General features: G+C 41.3%; 1 protein-coding gene across 1 annotated transcript; it reads left to right on the top strand.

The window, feature by feature from the left end:
* Positions 1-113: 113 nt before the first annotated feature.
* Positions 114-4,944, top strand: si:ch211-256a21.4 (uncharacterized). Its single transcript, XM_022198183.2, has 4 exons — positions 114-745; positions 890-1,098; positions 3,314-3,505; positions 3,909-4,944. Exons 2-4 carry the CDS (start codon positions 900-902, stop codon positions 4,220-4,222), a joined length of 705 nt encoding a protein of 234 aa, XP_022053875.2. The 5' UTR covers positions 114-745; positions 890-899; the 3' UTR covers positions 4,223-4,944.
* The last annotated feature ends 7,558 nt before the right edge of the window (positions 4,945-12,502 follow it).

Here is a 12,502-nt window from a genome sequence, read left to right on the forward strand (position 1 = left end):
ATTCACTGTTTTATTGTTTGAACAAAACGTGCCCTGAAAGAATTTCAGAGTGACATTTTGCAGACTTTCATTTGGGTGGTCTGTGGGTGCCGTTCCGTTGCAGCAAAGGAAAGCGAAGGGGGTGGTGGTTGAGTGACGAAGCGGAGACACATCTGAGGTTGATGTCAGCTGCATGCATCGCCCCCCCCACTGTGTGAAACTAAGAGTGGGATTTCCTTAAATGTTATGTGATGCACAGTGACCCGCCAACACCCCCCACACAGTTTCTACATGACATAAACAAATGTCTGAGTGGGATATTGTTATTACAGAGTACCCCCCCCCCAAGTAGCAAGGGACTTTATTCTAATTTCCCCTAAATGCCCAGTTTTTATACCCTTTTGCTTTTCCGGAACCACACAAACTTCTGCTTCCTCAAACACTGAATGGCTGTTGTTGAAGCTTTCACTTTCTCTACAGTATGACTTTGTAATGTACAGTGGAGAATTCACGGGGAAATTTCGCCCACGGCTGGGGGAGTTTCCATTGCAGCAGAGGCGGAGTTACACTGACGGGTTTGATCTGTGAGTTAGTGCTTGTGGTCATAAGCAGCAAGTTAATCAGGTGGCAGGCTGTTGACAGTGTTTGTACAGTAGTGTTGGCACAATAGTTGTACTCTAAACTTTGACTTGTATACAGACTCAAATCAGAGTGTGACTCAACATCCTTGTCTCTGTCGACTTTTGTTCCTTCATCTACAACAAAGGTAAGACAGTACTTTGATGCATTCTTAAAGCCAATTTAAATGATCTGGGTGTGAAAGTTAGTTTTGGGACAGATTTTCCCTCTGTTACTGAACTTCTGTACACTTCAGTTATACCGCTGTGTTCCCTGCTCCTTTCTCTTTCAGTGGTGTGGAAATGAAGTTTATTGAGCTGGGGGACTCCATCAGTCGCTTCAGATTTGCTCAGTCCTGTTTGGGCTTAGCAGGTTGCCTGTGTGTGTGCTATGCAGTCTGCACACCGTTCTGGCTGAATGGGAGAGGGCTGTGGACCGAGTGGAATAATACCACAAGTGACCTGATGAAACCAGACCGTAAAGATGATATCGTCTTCAGCGGTGAGTAAAAAGATGCATACCCCTCTCTGACATCTTACTGCAGTCAAGCAATCAGATTTGTCATCTGTCCAAAGCTGTCAGCATGGGTTAGGATAAAGGTTTGAATAAAAAATGTTCAGGAAGGTTGAATATTTGAAGAAAGATAGGGTTATAAACATGTCAGTGCAGTGTGGTTTTCGTAAGACACTGACTCTGCGAGAAACCAGCCTTAAGGGCAATTTTTTACCCCTCTACAGGGACAAAACACTGGGTTACTGAGGAGCTTCTGAGCAGCAGTAAACAAGTTTGAGCGTGCTCCTTGTGCAATTGCATTCTTTGCATCTGCTGAAGTGCTCATATTTTGGCTCAAGGCAAATGTACAGCTATCTAGGTGAGCTGAAACCTGTCTGTCAGGTGAATCTTATTTCCTGTTATTGACTAACAGAGGAGCTCCCCTGCCAAATTTCTTTATTTTCTTTTTGTAATGAATTAGTAAAGTTCTTCTGCCCTCACTATATATAGAGGCACATGTATGCAGCAACCTCATAATCCACTTCCAGGCATCTGCTGTCTTTTTAGGTTTTTGTAGGAAGCTGTTGTAACCTCTACAGCAAATGTTAAAATATTGATTGTACATTAGGAGACAAAAAACAGCAACACAAACAATTGTTGTTCCCTATGCCATGTAGATACTGACTTTACCAATGAATTATCAGCATTGTAGATGCTAAAAACAAATGACTGAGCTCTCCACGACTTCGCACATATGTGTCCTAAAAAATCCTATTGAAACTCAATGATGTGGATGCTGCCTTTGCAATTTTGCAGTGCCAGATTCCTCTTCACTCCTAGATAGTCCAGAAGTGAGCAGAGAGGTGGAGGATGAGCGGGGCTCAGGCGAGCTATGCAAATGTAATGCACCCACTTGTCACTCAAAGCACGGATGCCCTTAATTATGCACAACTAGAACCCTTAATACAGTTTAATGGAGTGAGTCATTTAAAATTCCCTGTACGTCATGAACAGGGAATTCAGCTATAGAGATCTAAACCACTTTCTGTACTACGCTGTAAAAGTGTTTTTTCTGCCGTACAAGTTGGGCATTTTAACGAGGGGGTCGATGGAGACTGACTCGCTTTTGGAGCCAGCCTCAAGTGGTCATTAGAGGAACTGCAATTTTTGGCATGACATTACAAAAAGGTTAGCTTTGCCCCCAAAAGTTCAGATAGTTCCAGTTAATTCAACTCTGGGCTAACATAGTTGGCAGTGTGCTAATTTAGCAACACATTGGCTTAACATGAGACAGCTACTTTAATAGCCAGCCTAGTTAGCAATAAACTACTCCTGTCAAACAATAACAATTTTTAATCAGATCAATCACAGGGGTGCTGTGGATTAATTTTGATTAATCACGATGAAATAGCATTCATTTTGAATCTATACTTTCATAACTCCTTCACATTTCTCATGCGCTGTTTAGCGTCTTCATTTTGAGTTGCTGGGTTGCACCACTACTGAATCAACTGCCCATTTGCGCATGTGCCATGGCATGCGCGACCGGAAGTCTACGTGGACAAACGGCCCAAAATGTATTGCAAGAGACATTTCAGGGATTTTGAGCCATTTTGTGCTGCAGATGGGTTAATTGCGTTAAAATTTTTAATTAAATTAATCAGGATGATGGATTAATCTGCATTAATTATGACAACCCTACAATAAACGCATTAAAAACGAAACCGATAATCAGAAAGCAGATGTAATAGTAATTGTAGCTGCAAAAAAAACTCCCATAAAGACATCTGGGCTCTCGATGAGATATCAGTACAAATATTTGCTTGGTCACGAATGGCTGGTGGTGTGTGCCAGGAGTGGCTGGTACTAGTAAAGGAACACCCAGAACCAGCTGCTGGTCATTTATATCAAAAAGTAACAGAGTGTCCTGTCACTGGAGACTCTGTAGAGCACAAACATGCTTTCAGACTGACCCAAATGTAGTGCAAAAATAGCTCCACATACTTGAGCACCTCAGAAAAAGTACATGAACTCTTGATTTTACTGACCTTGTTTCTGTGGTAGACAGGGTCATGTTGTGGGGGGCTTCCATGAGAGTGTTTAATGATTCATCACGCTGCCTACTTGTAGGATAAATGTCAGGTGTAAAGTACCTGTCAGTCTAGTCAACTGTTCTTATTTTGGTATGTGTGTGTGTGTGTGTGTGTTGTTTTGTGTCTTCCAGCTGAGGAAGCAGAGAGAGTGTTTGGAGTTCTTTCCATCCTGATGGCTGTGAGCACCGGTGCTCTGTGTCTGGTGTTTGCCCTCTGCTGGACATCTCAGACAGTGCGTTCCTACTCCAACACTCGTTCCCTCCTCATGGCAGGACAGGCGCTTTACCCCACCACCCTGCTGCTGCTCACCATGGCCTCCACAGGTATGCAGCAGGAATACAGAATTCTTACAATGTTGGAAACACACACACATACACACCATGTTTTGTGTTCCATTTTACAGACACTAGACCACGTTGTTTCAACAAAATATACTCCTCGAATGAAGTCATAAAAATACACTCATTTCCACTTAACTTCCAAATAGCCTTTCGGTTCGGGTAGTTCATGTCAAACACACACCTACAGGAATTCTTCCATGTACTCCTACATCCCCTGCAGGGCAGCAGCTTTTAAAGAGACTTTTTACTTTCCCTGAAATTGCAGTTCATTATCACACAAACTTTTTTTTTGAAGCTCCAGGCATGTAATAATTGATCCTAATGACTTTTTTACTTTTTGCAGCAATGCTGCTTGATTTGACTCATTTTTCCCACCTGTCCACAGGCTTCTTCTTCCTCCTAAGCTGGTCCTTTTTCACCTATCAGCACCGGGAGGAAATCCGCCAGGACTTCTCCGGGCTCGGCTCCTCCTACTGGCTTGGGGCTGTAGGTTGGTTCCTGCTGTTGGTCGTGGAGATGATCGTCTTTATTGCTGAACAAGCTATTGTACCAGACATTTTACCAGACTTAGAGAAGGCTGTGGAATCATGGCGGATTTCTGCTCAACTTAACGCTGCAAAACGGTCTTTCAGTGACGGCTATTGCCCTGTTACCCACAACAGCAGCATGGTTCCAAAGAGGTATATGTCAGCACCTTGAACTGAGAAATAACAACCTGATAGAGAAAATGATTGAATACATGTCAGTTGAACTTGACACACACAGACTCAGGGCTTGGATTCAGTGCTGTCAAGAGGAATTAAGATTCTCTGATTGCTGAAAGTCAGTCTGACTGAGGGCTTCCACATCCTGAAGTGCTGATTGTGGTGGTCATTCTGAAATTTGTTTTTCAGTGTGGACTGAAATAAAATGGAAACACACTAAGGACCAGTAATCCTGACTGGCCCCCATATTGATGATCATAACTGTTCTCTGACAAAGGGATATGTAAGCTTGTGTTTGCAAAATTTTGTGTTTTTGTTAAGTTTGTGCCTCAGCCAGGAGCAGATTGAGGGGTGAAGGGGTTCCTGTTGAATACATGTGAACAAAACACTGTCAGAAAGCATCAGTTTGATACTTTTAACTAAAGGCTTCAGTAGCTGCTGAAGTGATGAATGTCAAAATGGATTGTGTGAGACTTCCAGCAGTAATTCTCATGTCAAGAAAAATGGCAAAGGTAAATGTGTTATTTTTTAAGGAGAATTGTATTTTTTTTTATTCCTTCCTGTGCCAAGTTCTTACTCAAAGAATATCCAAATGAAACTTTGGATTTGTGGGCTTTACTATTTAAAATTTGTAAGGTCGTCACTTTACTATGTAAAGTGCTATGGGATGACACATGTTGTGAATTGGTGCTATATAAATAAAATTGAATTGAATTAAATAAATGTGTTCATTTAATGTGCAAAATATATGTTGTTTGGCACATAATTAATGCTGCAACATGACAAATACACTTTATGTTGTAGTGCTACTTTTTATTTTTATCCGGGAGTTCATACATAGTCCAACATTCATATCAAGTTCAAATCATTCAAATATTACACATATACTATATACACATATAGATATATCACCCAATAGTCTAAGACTCGTTTTAATGATGTTGACCTCTCTCATTCATTTTCAATTACATTTTTAAGCAAAAGTATACATTCTTGAACTGAGAAACAAATGAACAAAGAAGTTATCGCTCTCACTCACCTATTCATAAGGATGTACTCACAACACAATCTATTTGGTAATTCTGTAGAATCAATATTTTATAGAAGGGTAATTAAAGTAAGTCTGGTCTGCGTGGACTCATATACCCGACCCATTTTGTCCACCATCTCAGAAATTTTTCGGATTGCATCTTTCCAGAAACCGTCAGTCTTTCCATAAGGTAAATGTCATGTATAATTATACACCAATCATCTAATGTTGGAGCATCTGGTTGTAACCACTTCTTAGTCAAGGCCTTCGTCCCCCCACAAGTAATATTCTCATTAAGTATTTGTCTGCTGCAGATTGAGTATGCGGTGCTGCAGCTCCCAAATAAAGCGTGAAAACGTCAAATGGAATAATTATTTGAAATAGCGTTTCCAAACATTTATGAACTTCTTGCTAAAAAGATGTGTTTCGGGCAACCTCAGAATATGTGGTAATGATTGGCTGCAGCTTAAACCACAGAACCTCCAACAATTTGTACCAACACCTTGATGTCTCTTCTTTGTCGGGGTATTAAAGAATCTAATGATAGTTTCCCACCAGAATTCCCTTCAGCTGTGTGAATGAGTAGTTTTCCATTGTTAATTACAAATATTCTCCCATTCTTCTTCAGATATCAGCACTCCTCCTTCTCTTTCCCTTTTACTTTAAACATGTTGAGTGTTTGGGTTTGAGGTGACATGAAAACTTTTGTACAATTATTCCGCAGTGTTACTGTTTCAGTTCCTTGTTTGCTTTTCAAGAATCCCTTTTTTGTTTTCAGTTAACAGTCATTTGATTGTAACAAATAGTTTAAAGTTTGGAAAACCTACTCATTAATCGCTTTCTTCACCAAAACTCAGCCTCTCTGTGGTGCGGTCAGCTGTCCACACTTTAGTCCTGATCCCGACTAAGCAACTTCTGCAAAAAGTTTAAAAAGTTATCATTCATGAAAATGTGTCTGTGAGAAAAGTCTAATCTAAGAAAAGGAGCAGCAAGAGCTCATACTTTGTGGCTGAATGCGATGGTTCGCTGTTTGGACCGCTGCCTGCCGGCCCACCCAGACTTGCATGTGAAGTGAAGCACAGTTCTTGCCAGCCAGTCCTACACCTGTCTCCTTTTTCAAACAATTATCTCATGCACTTATTCCATACGGTCCCCAGTTCTCCTGAACATTTGGACCACCAGACAACAGACCGCCTCCAAAGTCGTTATTTACTTTTCTCCCACACCTTCCCATGAGAGGAGAAAGCACTCACATGCTGGACTGCTTATGTTTATGTTCTCAACCTGCCAAAGTGGGGGAGAATTAAGTGGCTCTGGCTCTGTTAATTGGGCGTTAATCAGGTGTTGCTCTAATTAAAAGGCAGTTCCGCCCTGTTGGGCCCTGGTAATGAGTTTGTTATTAAATCCACAGAGGATTTTTGTCTCTTTTTCAATTTACCAACAGGGTAGTGCTTAATTGCTGTGTAAATGAGGGGAATGTCCTTGAAGGTCGTGTTGCATCAGCATGCGATCCATGAACAGAAAAGAGCTGCCCCATTCAAACTTCAGATTCATTCAGTTGATTGTGACCTCTTGTGTCCAGCTGTGCCTCTCAACGGTAACTCTTCTTTTAGTCCAGCCACTTTTTTGAAAGAAACTTCTTCAAAACTAATTCGCAAAACTGAGATGGCATGTAACCCACTTCCCTTTGTAAATAAAGGTACTTTTAAAATTGATTTCTTTTTCATCTTAAGTTGCTTTTATTTTCCTCAGTAGATGCTGTCTGGGCCCTTGAAAGCACACAGTCCTTTATAGCTGCCACTGTCTCATAAACAAACCCTCCCCTTGTCACCTTCCACCACCACAAATGCTGCTCTTTCACCTCCCTGAAAGAAACAGACCAAAGGTTGAAAATTCCTTCAGAGAAAGTCAGGCCAAATCAATATGGAGATAGAAAGAAAGAGATAGCGAGACAGTTAGGCGCAAAGGAAGAAATGACAGATGAATGGTTGAAGATGTTACACACAGATAGACAGGTGGCCTGATAGACACAGAGAGATTGCTGGTGCTGATTGTTGAAGGGCATTTGCTACAGAGACATCAATCAGAAGATGGCACCAAGATTGAGAGTTTCCTGCCCGTGGCTGGCAGCATGTGTAGAACACAACCTGGGCTAAACCGCCTCTCTTCATATCAATTAGAGACCAATTATACAACCATGTCCTGCTAATTATGCAGCACTGCCACCATGCCATCCTCTAGCAGAAAGAGTGTGTTTCTCTGTGCTCCTGTGTCTCTGTGGTTGTGTTTATTGAGAGAAATAAATAAAGTTGTGGGTGCCAAGGCGAAGCATTCTTAATCTGATTTTCAGAGCTGTAAGTTTGTGTTTTGGAGGGGATGAGAAAGAGAGAAAGGGGAGCCAAAAATGTCTGTTTTCTCTTCGGCCTTTTGGTGGTGCTGGTGTAACATCAATCGCTTCGCCCCTTCCAGTGAAATATGGTGAAATAGGGGAGACACTGCTTTCATTTGATGAGTAATGATATCACCAAAAAGTCTGTGCGTGTATGCATATGTGCGTGTGTGTTTGTGTTTGTGCACGAGTTTGATTTTTGTTTGCGAGGTAGACAAAAGTGTGATTAATATTCTCGAGCGTATTTCAGAGGATTTTGAGTCAGATTGTGCCGGACTACTTAATAAGTCAAGTTTTATTTGGCTCGATCTGGGAGGGTGATGAATTATGAAATAAAGCGAGAACTCCGTGCTTTTTGCAGTTTTTATTTCTCTGTGGTTTACATATTTCAGTCAGAACATTTGTAACTTTCCTGACAGGTTAACGCTGTTGGGTTCAAAGTGAAGACACTGAGGAAATACGCAGAAAGACAAGACAGCAGGAGAGAAACAGACACTGAGATCAGAGGAGGAGAGAACAAAGGGGGAGAGAGGATTTGAGATGTCACAAAATAGTTTCACACTGTCCCTATATTCTGTAGCACTTCATGTAATGTCAGAATGTGATGAACTTTGTACCTTTTCTTCTTTCTCCACATCCCTCACAGCCATCTCTCCGCTGCCCAGAATGTTCTGATGCAGTCAAAATCAGAGTTTGACCACTGCGGTATTGTGCCCTCTACTGCATTGTCATCAGTATAAGTGGTCACTCTTTGAAAATGGAAGTCAGGAAATTTGATGTCTGCAGTCTTACAATCCAAAAAGAAAAAGAAAAGCAGACAGAGTGAGAGAGGGAGGGAGGGAGGGAGGGAGGAAGAGACAGGGTTCATGAGGATGTGGGGAGAGTACACCTCGTGTCCTTCAGTCATTTTTCTTGCAGGGACTCAGTTCATCCTGTCTGTAGAATGTGCAATGAGCTGTTGCTCTTTGAGACTGACATCCCACCCAGACCACCCTGCTGATTGCATCTGTTTAGCAGAACTGAATGTGTAGAAGACAAACAGAAGAAGCTTGGATCAGGGAAAAGAAGAGTTCCTTGATTATTCTGCACTTATGTTCATTTGCTGGGTGTTTTTGCATTGTATAACTCTCTGTTCTGTCTCTGTCATTGTGTTCAGACTCATGAATCCCCGGGCCTATCTGTCCGCCGGTATCCTTGTTCATAAGTGGTGTCGTCTTGGACATCTCAGTCCTGACAAAGGAGCTGTAGTCACATTCTCATCACTCCATTCATTCCTGGCCAACTGTAGCCTCTTCCTCCTCTTATCTGTGTGTGACCAAGGAAATTAAATTATAAAAATAATCGCTTGGCGCCAGTTTCTTTAACAGTGTGTTTCTGCTTAGCATTTAGAGTGTGCTTGCTTTGGGGTTGTGTGAAGTTACTTATTGGCCTATTTACGATAATGGGCTCTGCTCTACTTGTTCTACACACACCTTTTTCATCTCGACAGTGAGTGAATGGCATGACGACGTGAAGCGAGGGGAGGCAGAAGGGAAGAAATGCTGGAAACTCAGTTGCAGTCATGTTGGTGAAGGAATTTTACATGGGTGGAAAATCTAAATCAATCAATGAGGAAGTCTGTGATAATTAGAATAGACAAATGCTCAGGCTGTGCCTAAAATCCCTCACTCTCTGCTCCTACTGCACTATATTTACTTTATTGTATTTCTAAGAGCAAATTTTATGCACAATTTCGTGTCCTCACATGGGAGGAATAATGTTTTCATAGCATGCATATGAACTGTAGCTGTAGGATTGCAGTTAGCCTCATTGCTCTCTCTAAATCAACAAAGTATTGGCTTGCAATGACATTTTGTGCAGTCAAAGATTACAATATTAGCGATCCTTTGACTTAATCTCTGATGGCATGTTAAAGTTTACTCTAAATTCTTACATCTATTTGATCGATTGGTGCTAAAGTACATCTAATCAGTGGATTGAACGCCATGAATTGTAGCATCTTTGGGGTCAACATATAACTGAGAGACTTTTGAAGTTCATGGGATGTATCTTGCATACATTCTCATTTAAAGTAAAAAAAAACCTCATGTTTTTTTTAATCTTCATTATGATCATGTCTTCACAAATTCCATAATTATTTATTATGGAAGCAATCACTTACTAAAGAAAAAAAAATGACTGGATATCACTAAAATGTCAACTAAATAACCGTCCGAATTTAATAAAAAAACACTTTCTAATTAGCTAAACAATAATAAAAAATTAGCTTTTGATTGTGTTCTTTTTATTATGTTGGGATAATCAGGACAGATATTTATTTTTTGGCAATATATCAATTTTTATATGGAAAATAACAAAGAAATCACTTTCAACTAAGTTACCCATTACAAGAACACCTCTCAAGCAAGTGTGTTAATTCCAGATCACATGACCTGCTCCTCATGACGTCATTTCCTCCTAAAGAAAAGACTGGCCAGACTCCAAGGCTTTCTGAGTTATTTAATATAAAGTAGAGTCAAGTGTGGATTTATCACATAAGAGGTTTACTACAACATCTTTATAAATAACTTTCAAGTTTAATTTTACTCAATTGTATATATAATATTTTTGGAAGAATCTTTCTGTAAAATGTCATGTGATGTTTGGTTTTAGGCAGCCATGTTGATTTTAGGCCTGAAAACAGCAAAAATGTCAACTATGATACCTGTCAACTATGTTACAAAAAGTCCTGCAATCACATATTAACCCTTTGATCATTTTTCACTCATTTTCAACAAATATTTGTAAAACCTACTGTCTCTCAGTCTCACCCAAAATTTTTGTGTTATGCAGCATACATTTTCAGGCAACTCCAAACTAAAAAAAACACACTAAACTATGCATGCTAATGTCAAAACATTGTTATATCCAAATACAGCCTCACTGAGCTGTAGAGTTTAAGCTTTGCTGCTAAATATACAACAATATATGTGTCATTGTCCTTCACGGTACACTCTCCCTATCAGTAATGAGGATGATTCATAAGCGTCTAAACTGTCAATTTGTGTCACCGCAGGTAAGTATGACTTTCTTGTTAATTCTGTGGGAAATAGCAAACGAGCGAAGGAGTGAGTAACTTCCCAGACAGCATCATTCACTCACTTACTGCTGCCAACTGCCACTGTGTAGACAGCCTCCTCTTCAGCTCAAATGTATTCCACACACGTTAGACCATCTGACTAAATAAACAGTCCCCATCGCTCTCGCCTTCCCTGTCTCTCCTGCAGGTCTCTCACAAAAAAAAGACAAAAAAAATGGGAAAGGGATGAAAAAAGCTGTGTATTAGAATGATGTGCCTCCCGCAGGAGCCGAAAGGGAAAGTTGGTAAAGGGAGAGTGAGGAGGGAGAGAATGAATAGAAGAATGGCATTTTTTATCATCATTATTATGAGAAGACTATCACAGGTCTCCCTTGCCTCTTTCCCCTTATTCCCTATTCAGTAAGGAATTTATTTGCTTATGCAGAGACTGTTTTGCTTCCTTGTACAGGCAGGACGGCGAATGCAAAACTGTATCAATACCTTCAGATCTAGCAGGTCCCAAAGCAGTCGCTGAGCAGGTGGATGGTCTATTTATTTGTGATCTTTATGTATTCAGTGCTAGTTACGCTCCCCTCCAACTACGGGGACCACATGTTTGTCAGTCCCTTCCTGAGGCATCTCTGTGTTCTGCTACGGTGAACAAACGCCATATGCCCCTGAGTTGGGCTCCACTGCTCCGTTCTTTCTCCAATCCGCAGACTACACATGACTCTGTGCAAAAAAAAATGAAGAAAGGAAAAAAACAGGCAGGACTTTCCAAACTGAAACAATTACTGTATATGTCTGTTCCTGTGCACATGAAGCCCGTAGCCATCATCATCCTCTCCGCCAGCAGGTTGCCTTGAGAGACTGGACTGTAAAATAATGGCTCCCCGCTGGATCATGTGAATCATTGCGATGACTGGTTGATAAATGTTCCACCACCCAGGCTCTGGCGCTGGTAGTCATTTCTCTCTCCAACTGGACCGGCTGCCAAATGACAACAACCTCTGAGCACAAGGCCCCCACCTATCCACAGCATCCTCGGCAGCCCCTCCCTTCACCTCCTATAATTACTGTAGTGCATAAGTCAGGTTTAGGAGCAGTCACTCTGAATCAGCCCTGAATCAGCGCGTGTTACTGTGTCCATTGTTCCCTTGTCTGAGCTCTGGCACAGAAAAGGGCATGGCTGTCCTGGCATTTCCTATAATGGACTTTTTAGTTAAAAGACGGGGAAATAATAAGCAGATCTACATGCGAGAAAAGACCTCTTTGTGTTTGGTGAGAAGTTAAGACCAGGGACAGTTGGGGGGTTAGAGTTGACAGACAACAGCGCTGCTCTTTTCACACAGCTTGACACATAATGGGACCAATTTTTCTCTCTACATCTCTCCCTAGTGGCCATGATTTGCTCATTACATTGATGGAAGGTGACTGAGGGAGGGAGAGAGGAAGAGAAACGGGGAGAATGACCAGTCAGGAGACAAATAGTGCGAAATTTAGTGCTGAGATTTCACTACTGCTCTCGTTTCATTTAAAAACGGTGAGGATGTAACCCACTTATAAAGGTGTTTAACAATTTGCCCAAAAAAAATCCCCCCTTCAAGAATGCTGAACGGTGTGAAGTGTTGAGAAGTTGTTTGCAAGATACTATCTCTCAGCTGACAGACCTTCTGTGTAAACCTGCACCAGACAGTTTGGGAAAAGAGAGCTAATACACGGTTAAACACGAGACAATTTCAGCGAGTAGATGTTTACGTGACTGGAGGTCCCCTGGCTTCAAGAGGACTGCTCTTCA

The sequence above is a fragment of the Acanthochromis polyacanthus genome, chromosome 8 (genome assembly GCF_021347895.1).
Source record: "Acanthochromis polyacanthus isolate Apoly-LR-REF ecotype Palm Island chromosome 8, KAUST_Apoly_ChrSc, whole genome shotgun sequence".
NCBI lineage: Eukaryota > Metazoa > Chordata > Actinopteri > Pomacentridae > Acanthochromis > Acanthochromis polyacanthus.

Coding starts and splice junctions, on each gene's coding strand:
- si:ch211-256a21.4 (XM_022198183.2), top strand. CDS start 900: ATGAAGTTTATTGAGCTGGGGGACTCCATCAGTCGCTTCAGATTTGCT. Junction 1,099..3,313: donor AGATGATATCGTCTTCAGCG/GTGAGTAAAAAG, acceptor TGTGTCTTCCAG/CTGAGGAAGCAGAGAGAGTG. Junction 3,506..3,908: donor GCTCACCATGGCCTCCACAG/GTATGCAGCAGG, acceptor ACCTGTCCACAG/GCTTCTTCTTCCTCCTAAGC.